Source organism: Choloepus didactylus, chromosome 4 (genome assembly GCF_015220235.1).
Source record: "Choloepus didactylus isolate mChoDid1 chromosome 4, mChoDid1.pri, whole genome shotgun sequence".
Taxonomy (NCBI): domain Eukaryota; kingdom Metazoa; phylum Chordata; class Mammalia; order Pilosa; family Megalonychidae; genus Choloepus; species Choloepus didactylus.
Genome location: NC_051310.1, coordinates 109,902,246 through 109,927,415, shown reverse-complemented (window position 1 = coordinate 109,927,415; position 25,170 = coordinate 109,902,246). Strand labels below are relative to the sequence as shown.

Here is a 25,170-nt window from a genome sequence, read left to right as displayed (position 1 = left end):
CTACTGATGACAGCCTTGAGATGGCACATGCACTCTCTCTCTGTTTTGATTTTCTGCCTGAACCAGAAATTTGTTTTTCTACTCATTGTAAAACAAACAGAACTGAGGCTTTTCCACAGTTTGCATAGAGCCAGTCATGCACATTTCCAACTCTGACAAAGCTTTGCACACCTGTGCCCCTCAATGTGAGACACTGGAATACAATGGTGGGAGTGGGGTGCTAGGGGCTCCCTCCCTCTGCTGTCCCGGACCCAGCACACTTATGGCCTTAAGTGCAGGAATCTGCTGCTTCCCCAGCAGGGGCACTCGCCCTCCCCTTCCTTCCTGCAGAGCGGGTGCCCCTCTCCAGGAGGCAGTGTGGCCTCAGACAAAGTCCTGGGCAGGTTCTGGCCGTGGTGCCACCACCTCTGGGTTGCGTGACCTTGAACGAGGCACTTTCAGTGTGTGTGGGCCTCAGGTTTCTTATCAGTATAACGAGGAGGAGGTGTTTAACCTCAGCTGCCCCACCTGTCCAGTCTGGGAACAGGTGATGGAGGGCCCCTTGCTGGGGTATTAGCTCAGTGGAAGTACAGATGTAACGATGGCTAAAAGGTGAGCTTCCTGGTGGGGTGGAGAGAGAATGAGATATGGAGTCAAGAGCCTTGGGTGAACGTCTTGTCCTGGCAGCTTTAAACAGACCCCATAACTTCTCTGATCTTAGTCTTCACATGTATAAAATGGGACCTACAAAGATGTTTGTAAAAACTCTCTTGGCAGCCTGTTGGAGGACTGCATCACATACCTGTTTGGTCATACACAAAGGCAGGCAGCTCGGGAAGGGTTTAGATAAATGAGGGGCTCATTCTCTGTGGGGCACAGAGGCCTCGGCATCAGGGAGGGCCTCCCTCCAGCAATCACCCCTCAGGGATGTGCTTCCCGGGATGGGGCCCCTCTGCCCTTCCCTGGGCCCCGAGGCTCCCTTGAGCATAGCGTAGCTCTCGCCCTGCAGTATTGGCCTGGCACTTCTGGGTCCCGCTATAGTCCCTTCTCCTGCATTAACCTTTAATGGCTCCCCATTGCCCATGGGGTAAAGTCCGGACTCCGTAGCAAAGCCAGTGAGTTCCTGATCAGTCTGGTCCATGCCTTCCTCTCTGGCCTCACCTCTCTCCACGTACTGGGCTTTCATAAAAATACCCCAGCCAGTGTGGATGCTGGTACTTCTTGAGCACTTCCCCACCTCAGTCCCTTCCCATCTTCACCTGGCTCTGTGCGGTCAATCCCTTACGTCTTTGGCACCTCCAAAGCCTTTGTGACTTCAAAGTCTGCAGTACCTGCCCCTCTGTGCTCCCACAGTCCCCAGCATTTCCCCTATCACAGCTGCAGTTGCCCTGCTGTGTCTGTCTTTCCTGATAAGACTGTGAGCAACCAGGGGCAGAATCCCACACACCCCTCCACGACTCCCCATCAGAAACCCCACCCCATCACCTTCCATGCAGGTTTGCCAGACACAGTAGACTTGGAGCTTTCTTACTTTTTTCTGTGTTTTAGCACATGGTTTTATTTAAAAAAAAAACAAAAACAACAATAATCAGGAAACTATAATGACAAATATGAGCTCTAAGGTCTGCCAAGAGTGGGGGGATTCCCTGGGTCTTAGCATCCCCAGGCAGACCCCTCCCTCATCACACACACACATACACACACACACTCAAACACTCACACACACACTCATTGTATGGGGCCAAGACCTTCCCCTGGGACCAGGAAAAGACACCGCCCGGGACCAAGGACAAAGGTGGCCCCATCACTCCCTCTTCCTGGAGCCTGGGAGAACGGGGTGTGTCCCCAAGAGCTGAAATGCCAGGAGAAACAGAATTCTCTGCTGTTCTTTCCCGAACAAATAAGCAACCCACCGACACACCCAGGGGCCCCGTCTACCCCCTACCCCAGCACACACACACACACACCCCAGGGACTTCAACTGAAAAACCAGCAAATCTTTTTCCTTCTTGAAAAACACAAAGTTGAAAGAATGAGGGGGAAAATCAAAACAGGAAGTTAAGGAGCTTTCTGAGGTTTCACTGTGAATTTCTCTCTGCTAGAGTAACTAATTTTAGAATAACCTTTATCACACACTCTGACCTTGGAGTCCAAATCTACTCCCCAAACCCACCCCCAGAGCCAGAATTTCACAGTCAGAAGAGTAGGATCCAGAATTATCTCCCAGTGTGGGAAAGAGAGGGAACATCTGTCCATTCACTGGATGCATATTTTCTGGGTGCCAAGAATGAGGGTGTACAGAGACTGCAGGAGGGGCCCAGCCTCAGGGAACACCATGAGCAAAGACCCACAGATGGGAAGCCCAGGGTGGTCATTCATCCACCCATTCACCCAACCTGAGTTGTTGCCGTGAGCCAGGCATGTGTGAGGCCCTGGGCATGCCTCGGCCGAGGTCACTGCCTCCTGGGGCTCCCAACCTGGTGGTAGGGAATGGACAGGAGCCAGAGGTCATCCAGGGTGGTGGGGGCATTGGGGGTGGGGGTGTATTGGTGTTGTACAGTCATCTGTATGGTAAGGAGAGTGGGGCAGGGGAGCGTGTCGAGCAGGAGATCAAGCTGGGACTACAATGACTTTGATGCCTGGGTAAGGTCTAGGCAAGAGGGAGCAATTGAAGATTTTGGAGCAGGAGAGATATTGCATCAGAGCTGTACTTGGGGAAAATCAGGCAACAGTGTGTAAGATGGATTGGAAAGAGAACTAAAGAGAGAAGTCAAAGGACAAATCAGTGGATGCACTTCAGAAATCCGGCAGAACAGTCCCATGAGCTATAGAGTAAATAAAGTCCTCCACCCAAAATAGCTCTTCCAGAAGCCTCCTCAGAGTCCAAAACTCCCAGGATAGTACACCTTTGGGCCAGGAGGCTTTCTTTAAAAGGCTCCTGTCCATAAGCACATTGTTGACCTGTGAGGAGGGGTGGACTAACCCATTGTCCCCCGATGTCCCCCTTGAAGGCTTTTGCTAGTCACTGGATGAATTGGCCTCAGAGAACAGGGTCCTGCATAAGGGAACATGAGACAAGTGAGTTTTGACTGGGATATGGGGAGGGTAAGACCAGAGTCAGAGGCCTGGGCAGAATTGGTAGTGGGAGAGAAGTGGTGTGGGTGTGTGTATATGAGTGTGAGTGTGTATTTGTATGTATGTGTATGTGTGCACGGGGGGGGGCAGCCACTAGCAAATAGAGCACACCCTCGAGCAGGGACACCCTGCACTTTGGATGACGGGCACACCCACGTTTAGGAACATGAGCCACTCCCCCAGCCCCCCGCCCTGCAGAGAAGGCCTTGTCGTCTGTGGCCACAGTGGTACAGAGCCCTGAACCTGCGCACATCCAAGTCCTGTCTCTGTCTCTGCCAGGTGATGTGACCAGGGGCGGGTTTTCTCATTCATCAAGTCACACCTCCCCTGGGCAATATGAAATAGGATAATGTGTGTACAAGTGCTTTGTGAAGTGTCAAGGGCTGTGCAAATGTGAGTTGGGGGGCCAGGAAGGACGAGGTGCCTGTTTTAAAATGACTCTCTCATTTAGTGTTAACTTCCACCCATAGGAGAGAGAGCAGAGGCTGCAGGCAGCCTAATGGTCTGGGCTGTCCGGGGTGGCACCTGGAGGAGGGGATGTCATGGCAGTGGTGGCCCCATCCAAAGACGTGTCCCCACTGAGGTTAGGGGTTCAGCCCCTGGAGCCCCCTTCTCCTGGGTTCAGTATCCATCGCCCTGCATTCTCCTTTAAACCACACGTCACCCATTGTGATTTTATATTCCTATTTGCGCTATCTGTGGTTTCTACAGATGAGCCTGTATTCAGTGTGCAGCAACGTTTTTAATTGCTCACCCCTCACATGAGGCAGAACTGCCGGGCAGCCTCTGACCCTGTCTTAGGATGAATGAGCATTTCAGGTGCTTCCTTGAGGCGGGAGGCCCAGTCCCCAGCAGCCCAGGAAGCCAAGGGGTGGTGGGTCCTGAACCTTGCTGCACAACAGAATCACTTGGGGGTCTTTAAAATGCATTGATGCCTGGCTCCCACCTCCTGCTGATTAACTGTGATTTAATTCACATGGCGTGCAACCGGGGCATTGGGATTTTTAAAACTTCTCACCCATATTTGTTTCCTAGGGCTGCTGTAACAAAGTACCGTGAATGGGTGGCTTAAAAACAACAGAAATTTCTTTTCTCCATTCTGGAGGCTAGAGGTCCAAAACCAAGGTGTCAGGAAGTCAGTTCCTTCTGGAGGCTCTGAGAGAGACTCTTCCATGCCTCTCTTCTGGCTTCCAGAGGTTGCCAGCAAGCTTTGGCATTTCTTGGTGTATTAGTTAGGGTTCTCTAGGGAAACAGAATCAATGAGAGATAGCTATGAATATAAGATTTATAAAAGTGACTCACGCTACTGTGGGTATGCACAAGTCCAAATTCCATAGGGCAGTCAGCAAACTGGCAACTCCAATGAAGATGTTCGATGAACTCCTCAGGAAACAAACTGGCAACTTCGATAAACTCCTCAGGAAACGCTTCGCTGGGCAGCCGAAAAAGAAGTGAAGGTCCTCTATCTGTCTTGCTTAAAAGTCTTCAACTGATTGATTGGATTAAATCCAGCCAACTGCATTCTCTCATTGTGGAAGACACACTCTTCATTGAGTCATCAGTCACAGCTGCAGCCAATTGACTGATGATTTAATAAACGAGCCTGTTGGTTTATTAACCAGCCACAAACGTCCTCGCAGCAACAATTAGGCCAGTGCTTATTTGACCAAACACCTGGGTACCATCGCCTGGCCAAGTTGACACATGAACCTAACCATCACACTTGGCCTGTAGTTGCATCGCTCTGTGGTCTGCCTCTGTCTTCCTGGCATTCTCCCTGCGTGTGCGTGTGTCTCTGTGTCCAAATCTCCCTCTCCTCTTTCTAATAAAGACACCCTAATGCAGTGTGACCTCATCTTAACTTGATAACATCTGCAAAGACCCTGTTTCCAAATAAGGTCACATTCACCGGTGTGGGGATTAGGACTTGAAGATATCTTTTTGGGGGACACGATTCAACCCACAACCCCAGGTGATTCTGGTATGTAGCAAAGTTTACGTGTATGTAGTATGAACCACGAGGGAAAGGGAAGAAGCTGAGAAAAGGAGAGTGAGGGAAGTGGGCGTCTCCAAGAATAAGTTTCAGGGGCTTCACAACTGAGTTGCCAGCCAGCCCCTTATGGAACCCCACCAAGAATTTTTGAAGTTCCACTTCTGATTTCTGATATCTTTCCCCTCTAATTTACCAGGCGTCTTGCCTACATTCTAAAATAGGAAGGCAGCACGGCAGGAGTATCTCAGAGTCAGACAGAGCCAAGTGCAAATCCCTGCTCCTTGCTCAGAACCTTTGAGAATTGCTTCCCAGAGCTCAGTTTCCTCATCCATAAAACAGAGCATTACACGTTGGCTCGAAGGATTTAATAAAATGTCTTAGAGTTGTTACAAGGATTAAATGAAATGGTGTGAATCAGTTGCTTAGCGCACAGCCTAGTGCTCTGTAAGCACTTGTCAAATGATATGCTAATAGCATTACCTTTTTTGTTATTAGTAGCATGGTCATTCCTGGTACTGGCTGAGGGAAGTTAAGGGCCTTTCAGCCAGTGTACTTGGTGTGGACCCCAACATCCTGTTCCTGGTGTGCCTGCAAGCACAGCACTCCATTGCAGGTGTGCCTTGCTTTATCCAGCAGAAAGGGCAGCCACAAAGAAGCAAAAAGGTTTTAGACCAGGGTCTGGAAATCTGCAAAGCCCCAGAGAGGAAAGGATCACGTTCAAGGTCACTCAGCCAGCGAGTGCCAGAACCGGACCCAGAAACCCTATCTTCTGCTGAAAGAGTCTGCCCTTTCTGCCTGGCTAAGCTGATTCCCTAGGTAAGAAAACATTTTGCTTCTGTGCACAAAATTCAGCTCTGCAGCAAGGGGAGAGTTGAAGAAGCTGCAGCTGCAATGCAGGTTGTTTTGAAAATATTTGGTTGTCTGTCGGGTCGCTGGGTGCAGATTAAGCCTGGACAGCCAGCTGTGTGAGCTGTGCTGTCACCCCACCCGTCAGTCAGCCTTTTCCAGGTTCCAGGAAGGACCCGGACATACTGCCCATGTGCCGCTCACACACACACACACACATGCACGCACATGCATGCATACACACTGAAACCTGCTTTCCATTAATTATAAAATTATATTCAATTTCAAGGATCTTATTTCCTCCAAACCATTCATGTGGTAACAAGGGAGTAGAGAAGCCTATATGAGCAAATATCATTTTGTCCCATGAAAGCTTCTGAAACATCTAAATCTTGTGGACACCATCTGCCTTTCATTTCTTTAAGACCTGTTTCCCTGAAACCAGAGAGGAATATTTTCCAATCAAAGCTATGGGGTACGTTTCATTTTAATAGCATTTATCTTTTCAATAACAATTTTAAACATTTAATATAGAAGACTTAGAAACTATGAATAATATCCAACTAGCCAGAGATGGCCACTATTAACTTTTTGGTGTATATTCTTGCAGACTGTGTATTTTTTCAATAGAGTAGGTATCATTCTGTGTCCATAGCTTGATTCTGACTGTTTTACTAAACTTTAGATTATGAGCAATTCCCATGTCATTATATAAGTCTTTGAAAATATGATTTTAAATGACCTCATGATATTCCATTATATTGGTGTACTGTAGTTCATTTTGGCAGCACCCCCTTGCTGGTCATTTATTATATTGTTCTCCATTATAAATAGCGTGGCAGTGAATGGCTTAATGTGCTTCTCTATTGGTTTCCCCTAAAGTGGAATTATTGGTCAAGGGCTCCCCCACCTGCTCTGTTACTGGAGGCCAAGCCCAGCCCCAATTTAAACAGCGATTAGCAGTCAGGGTGCATGTGGGGTGCTGCCGCTCCCCAGCAGAGGCTCTTCATTGCGAAGACGTGGGGTGTGCAACAGCTGCCTGCTTGAAGGCCTGTCCTCGTGGAGGGGCTGCATCTGCTCTACAAAAGATCTCCCTGGGGATGACAGCTCTTCCAAGACAGACCTGCTGCCCCACCCTGCCCCGTGGAGCAAAGGCTCGGGCCCCGCTGAGGCGAACTCTCTCTTTGCTGTTCCAGGACCACGTGTCAGGTTAGATCCCAGGACCCCCGAGAACTCTGCCCTGGGACCATGATGTGAGCTGCTCATCTGAACTGTGATTCTAAATTAGGGAAACCATTGAAAAAACTTGGTTACCCGACTTAGAAGCTCTAAACCTCCATTTCCTCATTTGGGGTTGTTGTGAGGACTAAATGTGATTCTATTTGTCAATCAATATAAATTTGAATTTACTGATGGGATATTATTATAGTAATAATAGCCAAACAGAAATTGCAGCTCGTGGTACAAAGAGGCATTTGCAGGGTCTGGGGAGAGGATTGTTCACGTTTTTAAAAGCTTCAGAACGAGCTTCCTTTAGAGCACCCTGCTATAGGTATTTTATTTGTTTGTTTTGTATCTATAAGGGTAATAAATGTGCATCGTTCATAAAGCCCAGTAGTAACACAAGTCCAGTAGCACTATAAGTGATGTCAGCTTGCACTAGCTTGCAAGAGCCAATTGTTAAATTTTTAGTTTTGTGAGCCAGTTGTTCAACACAGCCATTATTAAAAATTAAATTATATAGATTTATTATTTATTATATTTTAAACAGAAGTAATAAATACTTAAAACTCATCACTTCCTAATTATTTGACTACATTTTACTGTTATCTGTGCTCCTCAGGTTATTTAAATCTGTAGTATCTGTATGGTGGAAATATTATATAACAGTGTGTTCTTTGTATCTCTTCCAACTCTATGTTTGGCAATGTTACCTTGGAAGCTTGGAGTCAGCCATAGTGGGAATATGCTTATGCCATAGAAATTTGCAGATGCCACAGAAATTAGCAAATGCCACAGAAATTGACAAATGCCACAAATCAAGGCCATGCTCCCAGAGAGCCAGTTGTTAGTCATTTCCAGCGCACCTCTGCCTAATATCCACAGTCCCCAGAGGCAGCCTTTTTAGCTATTTCGTCCCTTTTAGCTATTTCTTTTTGTACTTACCTTTATATTTCTTAGTTACATGCTTTTACTGCCATGTCTAGGTTTTTTAATCTTAGTTATTATCTATTGACTTACTCTTAGGGAAAATGAGGATCTAGCTTTCTTCCAGCTCTACCCTCCTCTTTCTACACACATGCATGCATACACACACATACCTGCGTACTTTTCTCTACCTCTGTCCTCCTGGTACGTTACAGCACAGTTCATTTAAATAATTATTCAGGGTTTATGTTATTACAACTATGCAAATATTATACACGATTCATTGTGTACTGCGATTACATTAGTTTTCGTATGCTTCTTTTTTTCCTGAAGTCAATACTCGCATTTTTTATTTGCCCAATATGTTAAAGTCAAAAACCTGACTATAAGCTGGGTGCCAAAAGCTTATAGTCAAACTTCTCTTTTTAACCATGAAACTCTTCTTTCAAACAAATTTGGATGTGGAATCCTACAGGAAAATCAGAGCTGCCATCTTGAAAGGGGGGTCCTTTCCTTTGGGGCTGCCATGCATAGCCAAGCAGGTTGTGCACCACACAGCTCTAGGGGTCCCTAGTCACATCAGTGACGATGTGATTCAATCATAAAAGTCATACTTTCCCAGCCCCATGAGGAGTGCATTCATTGTGAAGAGAGGGGCCCACCTGGAGGTGTATGCTGTATCAGGTTCATTCTCTTGTTCCCTCCCCCACTGCAGGCCTCTGGCCTCCTCCCCATTCTGAATAGTTTCCAGTGCTGTTGCTTAACCTGTCCCTCCAGTGCATCACCCACAGGCTGCTGGCCAGAAGCTGCTGTTAGCTAATGGCCACCTATTGACTGATTCGGTGCCCTCAGATTTCCCAGGCTGGACTGGGTGCCAAAAGCTTAATGCAAGCAGCTTTGCTTGGGGAACTCTCAAATGTAACTCTTGGGATCGATGTAAGGAGTGGCTCTATCATAGAGTAAGTGAGCTGTGGAAGCTTTTGCAAAGTCAGAGTTGGAATGGGGAGTACAGAAGAGGAGCACTTAACCCACTTAGGGATCAGGGAAGGCTTCCTGGAGGAGGTTTTATCTAACCTGAATGATAATAACTGCTGTCATAGAGTGAGCATTTGCTATGTGATCATCTCCACACTTTGCACTCTGCTGGGCATGTTCGTATGTTTAATTTCACAAAAATGCTAAAGTGTTGCTATCAAATGAGGAAACTGAGGCTCAAAGAAGTTTGTTGACTTTCCCAAGGCCACAGAGCTAAAATAAGTGGCAGAGCTGTGATTCAAACGCAGGCCTGTGTGACTGCAAAGGCTGTGCTTTCCACTGTGGGGCACGGCTTACAATGTTCAGGTTGTGCACTGCACAAGGGTGTCACATTTGGGGGTGGGGTGGGGGTGTCCCAGTCACACCGTAGACAGAATCGCTTATGTGAGAGTGAATACGTGGACCCGGGGACTCTGGCCTCTCCACTGACTGGTGGAACAGCAGGGAAGTGCTTCCTCCTGATCTTCCCCCTGCATCACCTCACCCGGGGCAGGGTGTGGCGTATGAGCACTGGGGCAATAGGTGCATCCCTGTGTCTGTGCGTGTGTGGGCCCAGGCTGCTGCCCACCAGGGCTTCACTTGTTCAGGGGGTAGGACCAAAAGATGAGTAAGACATTGGCAGGTCCTCAAAGACCTTCCACCCAGTTGAGAAGCCCAGAGAAAAGGTTCTTTCAGGGCCACGACAGGACCATCAGAACTCATCCTTTTCTCTCTCTCTCTCTCTTCTCTGCAGACAGGCAGGATTGAGCCCAACTACCCCAAGGTCTGCGGTCACCAGGGCAATGTGCTGGACATCAAGTGGAACCCCTTCATCGATAACATCATCGCCTCGTGCTCAGAGGACACGTCGGTGAGCAGGAGCGGTTCTCCCGAGGAGGGCAGGCCTGCAGGGGCTCCTGCCTGCTGCCCTCCAGGACCTGCCTTCCAGCACTCCCTCCTTCTCCTCTCTCCACCTTCTTCTGTTCTCTTTCTTCCTTCCAGCGAGCCCCAGGATAGGGAGAAAAGGAGCTAGAAACAAGACAGAGGGAACAAATCCATGGAGGGTCTTGGCAGATCTTGTGCCTTTAGGATGGTTGAGTTTGGAAATGTTGATTGTGTAGGTGAGAATTAAAACCAAAAAACTGTGCGATTCGGCAGTCATCTGTGCCCTTGAAAGGAGAAGGACAGGAGCACGAGTATGGACAAGAAGGAAGGGGAAAAAGGAAGGAAATGGACAAGCCATGAAGAAAAGAGCTCCTTACGGGCTGGGCATGGTAAACGTCTCATCTGGCTTTGTCCTCTGTGAGCTGTGGTTTCCAGGGAAGGACACTAGGCTAACAGAGTTGTAGCAACTTGTCCAAGGACACACAGTGGTGGCCCAGAACTTGAACTCCCTGGGTCCCACCACTCAATGGGAAGAGGGAAGAAATAGGAGAAGGGAAATGAGGAAGAGCTGGTTGGAGATAGAGGGAAGAGGGAGAGAGGACAACTAGGAGAGATGGAGGTGGGAAGACAGACACCAGAGAGGGGGATGAAAAATCCAGGGAGAGTGAGTTTTGATGCTGACTTCTGGCACCGTGTTCGGGCTCTGCTGACTTCCACGGGGAAGGCAGGGTGCGATGTACTGGCGGTGACCCCCAGGTTCCTGTAGCGGGCCCTGGGCCATGCCTCACACTGCCCTGTGCAGCATCAACACACCAGCTGGGAAGCAAGAGGAGGTTTCAAAGCTGCAGCTGAGCTGGTGAGGAGAGGCTGCCTGAGCCCCTGGTGTTCCCAGGTGAAGGAAGATTTGCCTTTCAGTCAGGCCACAAGCCTCCATCAAGTGCTCACTGGCACAGCCAGGTACAGGCCACAGACTCCCAGGATACTGGAGCTGGAAGGGGCTTCAGAGCCAGCCCCTTCTTGGCTCTGAGCCTCTGTTTCCCTGCCTGGAAAACAGGGCTGTTGGTGAGGTGTGAACTCCTTTCATCCCACAGTGGCTCCTAAGGGAGGTGCTGCTGATTATTATTACTGTTCTAAAGATGAGGAAAACTGGGCTCAGAGAGGTTACACAACATGGCCTTGATTACCCAGCTGGTAAGTGGTGAGGCTGAGATTCAACCCCAGGTCTGTGGGACTTCACAGTCCAGCTCTCTTTGGATCCCAGCAGCCAGGGGTGCCAGGCACACTGGGGCCCCCCAATCAGTGGGTGATACTGAAGAGCGTCACTTGGCTCGCGTGGCCACGGCTGGCACCCTCTGCTTTTCTTGAACACACCCTGGCACCTCCTTCACACCTGCTGATCTCAGTCCTGCTCTGGAAATGCCTCCAGTCTAGTGGAGAGGCGCAGTCATGCCCGCTCCCAGAAATGCAATGCAGATTGAGGTCACAGCAAAGGTCAAACAAAGGGCTGGAGGAGACAAACACAGGGAGGAGAGAGGGATTCATTTTGCTCAAGGTGCAGGAGCTTCAGAGGAAGCTGGACCTTGGAGGAGAAGCAAGACTTTGCTGGGCAGAAAAAGGGTTAAAAGAGCCCCAGGAAGATAAGCAAAGGCCTGGAGGGAGTGGAGATGGTGTGTTTGGAAAACCAAGTGTCATCTGGGGTCGCTGGAGCCCTTGGGTGCTCGTCAGTGAGGGGCGTGGATAGGAGGAGGCTGACGGTAGGTTGGGGGCCAGAAGGAGAAGGTTGGGACCCCAGGGGGAGCAGCTGAACTTTGAAGGAAGACATGTGCCTCCCAAACCATCTGTAAGCCGGGACCCCACAAGTATACATGGGGCACACACAAGACTGTGTGGGAGACACTGTCCATGCTCCAGGGGATCAGGGGAAGGGCATTCACGTGACTACAGGGCTCCCGCAGGCCTTAGGGAGGAGGTGGGGCCTAAGCTGGCCGGAAGGCGGAGGGAAGGGGGAGCACCCAGGAGAGGGGAGTCGTTGGGGTGAATGACAGGATAGGGAGCCGGGCTTGGAGAGACAAGGAGGGAGGGGCTGGCTCTGGGGCTGCTGATCCAGGGGAAAGGAGATTTTCTCCTCTCTGGAGAGGAACTGAGTTCAAGCTCCAGCTGCTAGGCCAGCTGCCCAGAAGCAGCAGCTCGGAACCCATGCCCCTCCCCAGCGTCCAGGCCAAGGGTCTCAGCATGGGGGCCAGGAGGCCTCTGAGGCTGGCCCAGCCCCTGGTGAGGTGAGGCGCTCTGAGGCCCAGGGGAAGCATCTTGGCCAAGGAGGCACAGGCCGGCCAGGGCACATCACACCTCCCCAACAGCCCTGTTTTCCAGGTGGGGAAACAGAGGCTCAGAGCCGTGAAGGGGCTGGCAGTTCAGATCCATCAGACAGTCAATACTCACATCTCGGTGTCTTCTCTGTGCAAGGCCTGGTCACTAAGGGCACCCAGAGAGGGGCTTCCCCGCCAAGGGCCTGGGTGGGGACCAGGACATAAGGGAAGTGGAGCCTGCAGCTTCCAGGGTAGGGGCTGGGATGTGTCAGCCCCAGAGGCTGCCAGGGCTTTTCTAACTGCCCTTGCCACCTCTGTCACTGCGCCTCGGAGACAGGCCTTGGAGACCAGGGACCAGCACCCTCTGTCCACCCACTCCAGCCCAAATGGCCAGCTTACTGCACACCAAACACGACATCCAGAACTGGAGAATGTCAGTTAGGAGCTCGGTCAGCACGTGCCGGGCACTGTGCTATACAATGGGGTCCACTGGAGAGCTGGACCAGCCGAGGCCCAGAGGGCAGCTGTTTGCTGCAGGTCTGGACCCCATTCTCTTGGTAGTGCCTGCTGCCCCCCTCCCCCAAAACTGGAAGACACAGAAGCCATCCAGGGAGCTCCCTGCCCCACCAGCTTTTTCCCATATCCCCCATCCCCGAAATATTTTCAGTGAAATCCGTCCCCCATCTCCCTCAGGCTCAGCCTCCCCCACCCCCAGCCTCCAGTCCCCCAGGAGCAGGAGGAGGTCCTCCGAGTCTAACCTCCAGGATCCGCTGGAACATACCCAAGGGGCTCCCGTCCTGAAGGAGGGGGTGGGGGCCGTAACTCGTAACTCTCCCTGGCATCTGGCAGAATCCAGTTCTTTCCGCTGCTGGGTGATGTCACCTATTGTTGAAGGGCTCTGCTTTTTATAGCTTCTGCCGCAGCCAGGGAGGGCGCAGGCGACAGGGAAGGGCGCTATCGGTTTCCAAGCCTTCCTCCCGCTTGTGCTCCCAGCCCTTCTCCGGGGGCCAGCAGCCACGCAGAGGGAGAGGTTTTTGACATCTCAAGGAGAGGGGGAGAGTGATGCTAGCGAGAAGGGAGAGGGAGGCAGGTCCTTCTCCCTGGCAGGCCTAGCTCAGCATCTTTCCTTTGCCTTCTATTCAAGCTTCTCCATCCATCTGGCCCTCCCAGAGGAGCTGGGGGTGGGATGGGGCAGGATGTGAGCTCTGCTGGAAGCAGCCAGAAGCCACCCACCACCCCACCTCCTCCCACACAAGCTCCAAAACCTCTTGGAGCTAGTAGGGAGCAATGCGTTCATTGTAGAGATGAGAGGACTGCTGCCCTGAGAGGCCACTCAGAAAGAACCTGCCAGCCACGGAGGAAGTGGCAGTGTGGTTCAGCGGTTAAGCAGCCAGGCTCAGGCGTCTCCAGGCTTCTGTTCACTGCCCGGCTCTGCTGGTTCTGAGTGCTGTGATCTTGGGCATGTCTCTTTACCTCTCTGGACATCGGTTGTCCCTGCTGTAAAGTGGGGTTGTATTGAGAACTAAATGAAAGTAGAAATGGACAAGTCGGGACCAAAGAGTCCAAATAACTTGCCCCAATGAGGGACGGCAAGAGAGCTGGGAGTCAGTGACCCAGGCTCCAAGTCCAGTGTTCATTCCACTATATCTCAGTCTTTGGTCACTGAACCTCCAAATAGGCCCCTCCGTCACTGGGTTCTAGAAAGAAAAACTAAGCTGAATGCAGGATGGACAGAACCTCAGAACTCAGGAAAATAATTCCCCCTCAGGTCCCCTCTGCCAATCAGGATAAAAGAGGCAATTTTCCATCTGTCCAGCCCACTGTCAGCCAGAGTAAGAATTGCCTGCTCCCCCAGGTTGGGGGCAATTCATTGTTAAACCTACTGATGGTTGGAAGGCTTCTGGGCTTCTAGGTTTTCTCCATTTGTTCACTCACTCAACAAGTATGGCTTTGGTTCTTACCATGTGCCATACACTGTTCCAGGTGCAGGAGATACAGCCGTGAATACAAAGACCCCATCCCTGCGTTGCAACCATCCAAGGGGAGGCCTGGCAGATGTCTATGTACCAAGAGAGTGATTTCTCTTGGGGCCAGGGATCTGCTCCCTTTCCTGGAATAGATAAAGAAAAGGACAAATCACTCCCTCTCCAGGTCAATGGGTCAGATCCAGGGGGAGAAGGAAGACATTGGGCAGGGACTGGGAGTCAGAAGAGGGGTAGGGGATAGTTTGCCTGATTCAAATTGTACTTTTAAGTTTGAAACTCAGCTCCACCACTTCCTAACTGTGTACCCTGGGCAAATTTCCTAACTTCTCTGTGCTTCATTTCCTTATCTGTATTAGGGCAATTGTTAGTAACAGTAATATAATCATAATCATATAATAACATTTATCTGTTAATGTGTCCAGCCCTCCTGGATTTGGTGGGTTTTGTTTCCCTTGGGGAAGCAGAGCGAGGTGGTCAGAAGACATCAACATTAAGGTAGACTTTGAGATTCTGCCTTTTATTTGGGTGTGTGCCAATAAACTAAATTTCTAATAGTGAACAAAACAATTGACATGGAATGTGAAGGAAGGAGTTGGTGCCTTGCTTCCAGAGGGCAGAAACCTTATCATACTTTCCTGTTCCTCCCCCCACAGTACCCCAAACAGAATTTTTAAAGTAGGTACTAAGGAGTTAGAATCCAGATCTCTCCCAGCTACCTTGGCCCACTATGAACTCCAGCTCCTCCTCTGAGGTCCTGTACTGCATATGCAGAAAGTACTCAGCTATTTATTGCAGCTGTGTAACAAGCAGATCCCCCTAAGCTGAAGGTTCCTTCCCTTGGGAATCTTGTAGTCAGAGGGGCTGACTAGGCCCACACTAGGCCCTAGTCTCACGTCATTAGCATTATGACCCTCAATGTGTCAGAAGGCAGAGATCCAACCAGATACTTCCATAATCACATCATCATTTCAAAGAAGAAATCTGTGTTGCATTCCGTAAAATGGAGATAAACTTCATACTATATATACTGACTGTAGCCACAAGGTGCACATGATATATATCTCAATCACATCTAATCACAGCTAATATTTGACCCATATAAAACTTGCATGTAATCCTTAGTTAATGTTAAGTAAGCATCCTTAAGTATTATTAAGTACTTGGTAATCTGCTAGTTAATGTATTTGATCTTTATTTAGTCTTCATAACTGCTCTGTTGCTAGCTGTAATTTTCCTTATGGATGAGAAGACTGAGACTCAGAGAGGCTGTAACTTGGCCAAAGTCTCACAGCCAATAAGGTCAGAGCCTGGATTTGAGCCAAGCTTGTCAGATCACAGCACAAAGCTCTTGCTTTGTTGGCCAGCAGCTCCCTCCCTTATGCATAAGGACACTCAGTTTTGTATCTTTATTAACCACCCTTAGCAGCCGCCTTGCCTTACCTTGTCTGCACCTGTGGGGCTGTCTCCCCTACAAGACTGTGAGTACCTGAGGCCCCGTACTGTCCCCCAGTGTTTAATGTGTGTGACTCAGGAGAGGCTGATTTGTTGGGTTGAATGTGACTGAGTTAAATGGGGCTCTGGCCCGGGGACCTATGTAGGGACAGTCCCAGGTACAGCTGCCTTGCTGGACAGAGCGCTTTTGCCACTTCTCCCCACCCCTTCCAGAAATCCAGCTTGGCAGACCCAACTGGGTTTCCTGCTGGATTGAAGTAACCTCCCAGAGCAATCTCAGAGCAAATCCATGGTGCCCCTTCCATGTCCCATCCACACATTGTTTCCAATAAATTCCTTCAATACTAAGAGAACCAAATCTCTTTACCCAGCTACTTTTCCCCACTGTGAACTCCAGCTCCAACTCTGAGCTCCTACAGCACATGGAGCCAACTGTTTGCTGTAGACATGGATCAAGCAGAGTCCAGTCTCCTCCCCCCAGTATTGCATTCAATGATGTCAAAGGCAAGGAAGATTGGAAGATTAACTAATGCAGACATTCCAATGTGGGGATGAGGAAATAGAGGCCCAAGGAGGAAAGGTTGGAGGTATCAAATGGAAATAAGGCAAGGCACCTTTCTCCCTCTCTGTGGAACGCTTTCATCCAGGTCCCCCAAGCCCTGCCTGGGATGCTACATCTCACAATTATCAGTGAAAACAGCTCTTTTCGCAGCTACTTGCTGCCCTTCCCTCTACAGAAGTTGGATCCGGTTCAGGGGTTGAAGCAGAGGCACAAACACAACCTGCCACAGCCGTCACCTTGGCTTAGCCTCTAGGTTCCTAGGCAGAGCTGACACCCCAACAAATCAGCTCATGTGGCCAGAAGGCTTTAAACACACACACACCTCTGAAAGGTGCACGTCTCTTCATTTTCTGGACAGGGAACCTGAGCCTCAGAATGGTTAACTGGCTTGTGCAGTCACCCAACTAGTGAGAGGGGATTAGGGTCTGCGTGGAGCCTCATTCTACAGCTTCCCTTGTGTCTGTCCCTTAATCCAGCACATGTATACCCCAGGGACACCATGGTTATCTGGGCTAAGGAAAATTAGGTTATTCTAGAAGGGGTATTTTCTGAAACTCTGGGCCCAAGCAGGATTTCTTTGGGGCTTTACTGGCAAGGTGTGACACACACAACCTCTGACATCTGCCGCCCCTGCCAGCCTGCTCCACACCAGCCAGGCTGACCTGCCCACACTCTACCCACTGTGTCCAGCCCACTAGTGCTGCTCATTTATGTCTCCTCACCCCACCCCACATGTCTAATCTCAACCTGTTCTTTCAAACGTGGCTTGAGCTTCACCTCTTCTAAGGTGTAGTTTTGGAGGTATAGGTAAAGAAGCACCCTCAGGCTCTGTTGGTGAAACGTGGAACAGCTTTGGGGAATGATTTTACAATAGCTATAAAAAATGGAACACTTCTAGGCACCTGTCCTACAGGAACTCTCACACCCAGGCGCAAACTTGTATTACGTTACAAGGTTGTTCATCGTGGAATGAATTGGAATAGTAAAAAAGAAAAAAGAAGAGAAAAAAAAGGGCAAAACCCAGGTGTCCCTTATGAGGGCTTGGTTAACTCCATCATAGGACAGTCATACAAGGGATGTCTCTTAAAAGGATGAGGTAGATCTTCTTAGTGGTGTGGAAAGATGTCCACGCTCAGTTCTTATGTGAGAAAAGCAAGTTGCAAAACAACATGTATAATAGCATTCCTTTTGAGTAAAAAGAGAGAGAAATGTGATTTATGTGGGGGGTATGTGTGTGTGTCCAACCCAACCATTAGTCTCCCCCACTTCAAAGCTCACCTTCCTCTAGTACATTTGGGGACAAGAGGGTTATGTGTCTTGTTGGTGACTTCCGAGCCATCTACTTAACAGCTCGTTCCCACCCCATGCTCTCCACCATTTGCAGCTCAGTCCTCTTCTCTGATCAACAATCCATTTTCCAGGGGGGCTGAGGCAAGAGCCAGGGGTCTGCTGGGCTCCCTTTATGTCACTTCCCTTCTACCGTACCTGCCACACCACAAGGGCTCTGCAGGCAGGTTGGGCCTTACTGCAGGGTTGGGGCAACTGAAAGGGATTGCAGTGAGGATGGGAGAACATTTCACTCCCCCCTAACTGCAAACCATCAAGTGGGTGTTTGAAGCTGATTTACAAAAACTGTGAATGGTGCTCATAGGGTGACCCCCAAACCTTGATTGAACCTACCTTTCTTACCCTGAAACTGCTTATGTCTATGTGTACATGAACTGGGTCTTCCAGGGGAATAATCATGTATAGTCCAAGAAGAAAGCACCAAGAAGGAATGCTTTTCAAGGGGGTTCCCTAGGGGCACCCCCAATTCCTCCCCTTGCTCACTTGTCCTCTGGACTGCCTATCGCTTACTTTAAACATGTGTTCCATGTTTATTCACAGTCTTCAGAATTATGATTGAATGGCTAATATTCCATATTGAGATGACATACTACATTAAATTATTCCGCTAATGTTGAGCACTTAGAGTGTTTCTCAACTTTCCATATAGATGATGTTGCAATGAACATCTTCAAGCATGGAGTTTGTTTTTTTGTTTTTGTTTTTTTTTTTTTGCTTATATTGGATTTTAAGAATGAAATGACTGAATCAAAGAGCATAATAAAAATGTCTTTATGGTTCCTGCTTAAGGATTGCCAAATTGCTTCCAAAAGAGTTACTGTGTTGGAATAACTACCACACAGATTAAACATGTGAGTTCCAGTATAATCTTGCTGACACTGGCTCTTACTTATTTCTTTTTTTCAGTTGGCTATTTTAGTGGATTATAAATGGTATCTCGAAGCTGTTTTTCCTGTTTTTCTCCTTACTAGCATGGGTGGAGTTCAGATATTCAAAAGGTCTGTTTGAAAGCTGTTCTAAATTGTAGTCACATGTCCTCTTTCTGCTCCATCCAGTTAGAATGTAATAGATTATGTTAATGATGATAACAACAGCAAGAATGATAATTCCTTAGGTCTTTAGAACACTTTACAGTTTACAGGTTTTTACAACTAGTATCTCATTTTATCTTGACAACCAACCAGTGGATAAAGGAGGTCCAGAATTTTGTTCCCATTTACAAATGAAACAGCTGAGTCTGGTAAATGGCAGATCACGGGCCCACCCTTCACTCCAACGCAGGGCTTTTATTCCTGGTTGTAGATCTAGTAAAGAGAAGGTGAAGGGCAGGGTGTAGCGATCCATGGCTCCGTTTCACTGTTTGCACTTGCTCTTTTAAAAAGCACTTGTCCTCCAGGCAGAGTGTGCTTGGTTTGAGTAACCAAAGCTCTCCAGGGCTGGTGTAAGAAGTCAGGGGTTTATTCAAGGATGGTAAAGAAACTTCCAGACTTTCTCTCTCTCTCTCTCTGGGTCCAATGGTCTCTCCTCTCTGGTTTTCTCTGCATGTCTGTTCCATCCTCCTCTCTGCAGATCATCTTTTTCTGCTTCTTTACCAGCATCCACAAGACTGAAAATAGTGGCTGCAGCCAGGCTCTGCCCATCCTTTCGGTTCAGACCCCAACATCTAATTAGAGTTTCTGTGCCTTAGGTTATCCTCTCAGGAGAGTCTCTGGGCCCCCAGCCTCCCGGATCAGTTTGTCTGTGCTCAGGCGTCCATCCTGAGTCAGGGATGGAGTAGGGGACAAGGCCAGGTGGTTCAGAGGATCTGGGGCTGAAGAGAGTAGAAGGAAGGCAGGTTCTCTTAGAAGGGTGGGAGATGGGGAGCAAAGATAGGCTTTTATTTTTAATCCAATTTTATTAAGATATATTCACAAACTGTACAGTCATCCACAGTGTACAATCAGTTGTTCACAGTGCCATTATTATATAGTTATGCATTCATCACCACAATTTTTGAACATTTTTATTACCACACAAAAAAGAATAAGAATAAAAATTAAAGTAAAAAAAGAACACCCAAAACTTCCCATACCCCCCATCCCTCCCTATTATTCATTTAGTTTTTGTCCCCATATTTCTACTCATCTGTCCATATACTGGATAAAGGGAGTGGGAGCCACAAGTTTTTCACAATCACACAGTCACACAGTGAAAGTCTTCAAGAAAAAGATAGGCTTTTTAATATACCACTGTTGCCAAAAGCTGCTCGGTGCCTGGTCTTCCCAGCCTGAACAGACCATAACAATAATAATATGCCAATAATAATAGTTCCCAGGTCTGCAGAGACTTCTCAGAGAACCCCCCTCACCCCAAAGGCAAAGAGGAGCCGGTCTCTTTCCTCTCTCACCTCACCCTGGAGCCCTCCCCCATCTTCCTCCTGCCCCCAGTTCCCGTTCAGGCAGCCCACCACCAGGGGCCTAGAGATGCCTCACTGGACAGACCTCACAAAGCCTGGGGTCCGCAGAAGTGGGCCATCAGGGAGCCCCCTGGCCCTGCCCGCCCAGCCTAGGTCCTCCTTACCCCTTTGTTCCAGTTTGCTAATGCTGCCAGAATGCAAAACACCAGAAATGGATTGGCTTTTATAAAGGGGGGTTATTTGGTTGCACAGTTACAGTCTTAGGGCCATGAAGTGTCCAAGGTAATATATCAGCAATCAGGTACCTTCACTGGAGGATGGCCAATGGTGTCCAGAAAACCTCTGTTAGCTGGGAAGGCACGTGGCTGGTGTCTGCTCCAGAGTTCTGGTTTCAAAATGACTTTCTCCCAGGATGTTCCTCTCTAGGCTGCAGCTCCTCAAAAATGTCACTCTTAGTTGCTCTTGGATGTTTGTCCTCTCTTAGTTTCTCCGGAGCAAAAGTCTGCTTTCAATGGCCCTCTTCAAACTGTCTCTCATCTGCAGCTACTCTCTCAGCTCCTGTGCATTCTTCAAAGTGTCCCTCTTGGCTGTAGCAAGCTTGCTCCTTCTGTATGAGCTTATATAGTGCTCCAGTAAACTAATGAAGGCCCATGCTGAGTGGGCGGGGCCACGCCTCCATGGAAATTATCCAATAAGAGTTATCACGTACAGTTGGGTGGGTTGCATCTCCATGGAAACACTCAATCAAAGAATTACAACCTAATCAACACTAATACGTCTACCCACACAAGATTGCATCAAAGATAATGGCATTTGGGGGGACATAATATATTCAAACTTGCACACCCTTGCAGGTGCGGATCTGGGAGATCCCCGAGGGTGGGCTGAAACGGAACATGACGGAGGCTCTCCTGGAGCTGCACGGGCACAGCCGGCGCGTGGGGCTGGTCGAGTGGCACCCTACCACCAACAACATCCTCTTCAGTGCTGGCTATGACTACAAGGTATGGAGTCCTGGCGGGCAGCTGTGCCCAAGAGAACCCAGTGTGGAGGGGTAGGGAGAGAGAAGGAGTCTTTGGGGAGCAATGTTCTTTTCCTGAGCATGTTAACAAGGTTGTCACATTCATTCATTCACTCATTCTTTCTTTCATTCACAACACATGACTGAGCATCTCCTGTGCACTCCCATTCCTGGGACCCAGCTTTCCAGTGTCTGTAGAGGCCAGAGGAGAATGCCATACTCCATACCCACACCTCTGCCTGGTCACTTCTTAACCAAGAAGTGCCCTCCTGGTAGGAAAAAGGAGCAACCCATGCTGCTGGAGAAGAAATTGGAGTCACCCTCAAAATCAGTGAACCCTCAGAAGAGGTGTGCCAGCAACCCAGAACCTGGCCAGAAGCAACCTTCTTGCTAGTCATGGAAACTGAGCCCAGGCTGGGGCTGCAACCAGCCCCAGCTCAGTAGAAGCCTGCATGATAGGGACAGAACAGCCTTTCGATAAAGAATTCATTGGCACCCTGGGGCCCTGCAGGGGCGTCTATCCCAGGGCTGTTTGGTGCGGACCTGGGACAGATGCCCCATGATCTAGCCTCGCGCATGGCTGCCCTCGCAGGTCCTCATCTGGAACCTGGACGTGGGCGAGCCGGTGAAGATGATCGACTGCCACACGGACGTGATCCTCTGCATGTCCTTCAACACCGACGGCAGCCTGCTCACCACCACCTGCAAGGACAAGAAGCTGCGTGTGATCGAGCCCCGCTCGGGCCGCGTTCTGCAGGTGGAGCCCCACGGTCTTTAGAGGAGGGAGGGAGGGTGTTGGGGCCTGGGGCTCGGCTTTCAGCCAGGCCTGGAGGGAAAGGCTGGGCCAGCCCCCTTCTCTCATGTACCATGACCAACCTGTCTGTTCTAGGCCATCTGGGCACATAGGAACCCAGAAGGTTCTGGGTATGGAAGGATCTCAGTACCTTCCCCCCTTTCCCTCCCCTAGATGGGATCCTTCCAGCCTGTTTTGGGAGCTGAACTGATGATGCCCTTTAGCCCCCGGATCCCTGTGTGTTAACTGGGCCCAGTATGGGCTCAGGAGGGGGAATTTGGCCTCCCTGCCCAGTCACCTGCATGGAATGAGCTGGGGAAAAGTGGCTCAGGGTACCTTCCCCAGAGCTGACTCCAAGTGGGGAGGTTGATGGTGAAGTTAACTCCATTTTTGATCTTTGAATCTCCTGGATCTCGGGGGTGGGGAAAGGGTGCTATTGGGAGTAAGAAACCAACATTCCTTGGGCACCTACTGTGTGCCAGTCATGGGGCTGGGTGGTATGGAAAATTCAGGTGAAATCTGGTTTCCCACACAAGGGAAGACTGATGCTTGACTTGGTTGTATTTATCCTGGAAAAGAGTCCAATATTGTAAGACCAGAAAGTTGTCTACTACTATTAATAATAATAATCAGAGCTATCGGCATCATTAGTATTAAGTGATGTTTACTAAGAGGGCACTATGGGGCACACCCTATGCTCAGGGCTCTGCATTGCTATCTCATTTAATCCTCTTCCCATTTTCCAGATGGGAATCCTGAGCCTTGGAGAGGTTTAGAGACTTGCCCCAGACCACACAGTTACAGGAGGAGCTAGAATTCAAACCCAGGCAGTTGGACTCCAGAGCCCATCCTGAGCAAAGGAGATATTAGAGAACAGAGGACCCAATCCCCTCTCACAGATGTGGACACAGAGGGGTGAGCAGCTTCTCCTGGATCACCCTATTTTTTGCCAAACTGGAACGCAAGTCCAGAGCAAGTGCCGCCAGTCTGGGTCTCTGCACTGCTCCAGCAGCCTCTGTGGCTGGCTCGCCCTGGGGAAGGATGTGATGTGTTAGGCAAGGAGGAAACAGAAGTGTCATGATCAGGGGCAGGAAGAGAGGAGGCAAATGACAGCTCAGTTAGGGAGTATTCAAATGAAGGGAGTTGTCTAACAGTGAACAGAGGAGAGCTCCTTGTCCTCCTGAGCCTCAGTTTCCTCATCCTCAAAACGGAGATAATGCCAGCTCCAGGAGGCATCGTTGTGAGGATGGAAAGAGGCCACTGTCCGAGGGCCTGGCCTGGAGCAGCCCCTGCCAGGACTTGGCCCATTACCTCCCCTCCCATTCCGTTCCCCAGCCTCTCTGGGAAGCGGCGGGGGTGCTGGTTTCCTAGTTCCCAGGCCCCCTTGCTCCAGACCACCCAAGGCTTCAGGGGCCCTGCCTCACCCTGTGCTCTCTGTCCCTGCCAGGAAGCGAACTGCAAAAACCACAGAGTGAACCGGGTGGTGTTCCTGGGAAACATGAAGCGACTCCTCACAACAGGGGTCTCCAGGTGGAACACGAGACAGATCGCCCTCTGGGACCAGGTCAGCTCTGAGGAGACAGGGAGGCGAGCAGGACGCTCAGTGGCTGCCTCCAGGACCAAGCGACCCACTGGGCAGGATGAGGAGTGTGGTCTGGGGTCTCCCCCGGGGCCTGGATCCAGTTCCTGGGTGGGATGAGATCCCAGAGAGGGGAAGAGCTAAACTGAGGGGGGGATGCTGGAGGAGTGGGACCCAGTGATAGTGCCTCCAGAAGGCCCCAGGCCATCCTTATGTGGAGGGCAGATAAGCCACACACCATCCTGACTGGGACTTGGGGGTGGCCACAGGCACCCAGACAGAGACATGAATTATCACAGGCACCCTAGCATAGGCTAAGATTCTGTCAGGGAGCCGGTCCCCCAGGCCACTCCTTATTGAGGCCTCCCAGAACCCAAGGGCAGCATTTTCGCCCTGGGAGTGGTTGCAGAGCTTGGCTCTCCAGCCTCAAACAGTTTTCTCCCATCTAGTTTGCCTCTGTGCCCTTGCTCCAGGCAAACTGTGGCCTCCAGCCAGGCCTGGGGAACTCCTGGCTGGGTCTACAAGGTGGTGGGGGGCAGTGTCCAGTCCCCTGCCCCATTCTCTCCCCACTGACCTCTTCACCCAGAGCAGAGGTGCAGGCCAATGCACAGGCCCTCATGGTGGGCAGCTGGTGTGGAAGAGGGTGCTCAGCTCTCCATATGACCCCAGGCAAGGCCAGTTTCCCCAATAGTCAAACAAGAGGATTGGATGAGAGGCATTTACTAAGGTCCTTCCAGATACAAGCTCTTTTTCTGTTCTGAAAAGAACTGCTGAGGGTCCAGCAGCAGAAGTGGGAGTGACATAGAGCAGGGAGGGTCAGACAGCCAAGGAGCTGCCTGCTGGGTTTTGGCTAAAAGAAAGGAAGCATTCTGTGGGCCTCTGGAGGTCTTTTCTTCTGGAAGTCAGGAGCCTGGGCCTGCCTCCCCACCCCCTGGCAGCATCACATGGGGCCAAGAAGAGTCACAGAAGCCTCCAAGAAGGAGCTTGGTGTACAGAAGGGCTTCTGAGGACAATGCTCAGCCGCTCCTGCAAGATGTTGCACCTGCTTTTGCCAGAGTTGGGAGCTGAGCTCCAGAGAGCTCAAGAGACTTACCTGGGAACACACAGCAGGGAGTGGGTGTGAGGAAGGGAAACTGAGCACGAGTCCCCCATCTCCTATTCTCAGGGCCCTCTCCACTGCCCCAGGCTGTTTTCACGACAAGGAATTCAGCCTTGCACCCCAGCCTGGGACAGGCTTTTTAACATTTGAGCTGTGTCTTCACACAAAGCGGACTCTGTGGGCTGTGCTGGGGTTTGGGACGATGATGTGCTGCCCTACCTGGACATAGGCCAATGCCCCTCTCCCCCCACACAGGAGGACCTGTCCATGCCCCTGATCGAGGAAGAAATTGACGGGCTCTCTGGCCTTCTGTTCCCCTTCTATGATGCTGACACACATATGCTCTATCTGGCTGGAAAGGTAGGGAGAGAGCGGGGTCTGGGGTGGCCTGTGGGAGATCCCAGCCCCATTATGCCCATACTTCTGTCCCCTCTTAAGAAGAGCCAGCCTAACTCTCAGTCCTTTCTCTGAGCCAACCTGGGTTCTCTAGGCCCCCCTCTCTCCCATCTAAAGCTATGTTTGAGGTGTCAGTGACTGAGCCTTCCTTAAAAGGGGAGTTGGAGCGGGGTTTTATATTGGAATAAGGATGAAAGCCTGAGGTTGACAGGACACTGACTAATAATGAAAGTCA

General features: G+C 50.0%; 1 protein-coding gene across 2 annotated transcripts in view; it reads left to right on the top strand.

Annotated features, from left to right (window-relative positions):
- CORO2B (coronin 2B) overlaps positions 1-25,170 on the top strand; it is a 140,524-nt gene that overhangs the window by 102,076 nt on the left and 13,278 nt on the right. For both annotated transcript variants that reach the window (XM_037833571.1, XM_037833572.1), the window contains exons 3-7: positions 9,870-9,986; positions 20,902-21,051; positions 21,661-21,825; positions 23,309-23,425; positions 24,795-24,899. In XM_037833571.1, coding sequence (XP_037689499.1) covers positions 9,870-9,986; positions 20,902-21,051; positions 21,661-21,825; positions 23,309-23,425; positions 24,795-24,899 — 654 coding nt within the window. The remainder of the gene's footprint in view (positions 1-9,869; positions 9,987-20,901; positions 21,052-21,660; positions 21,826-23,308; positions 23,426-24,794; positions 24,900-25,170) is intronic.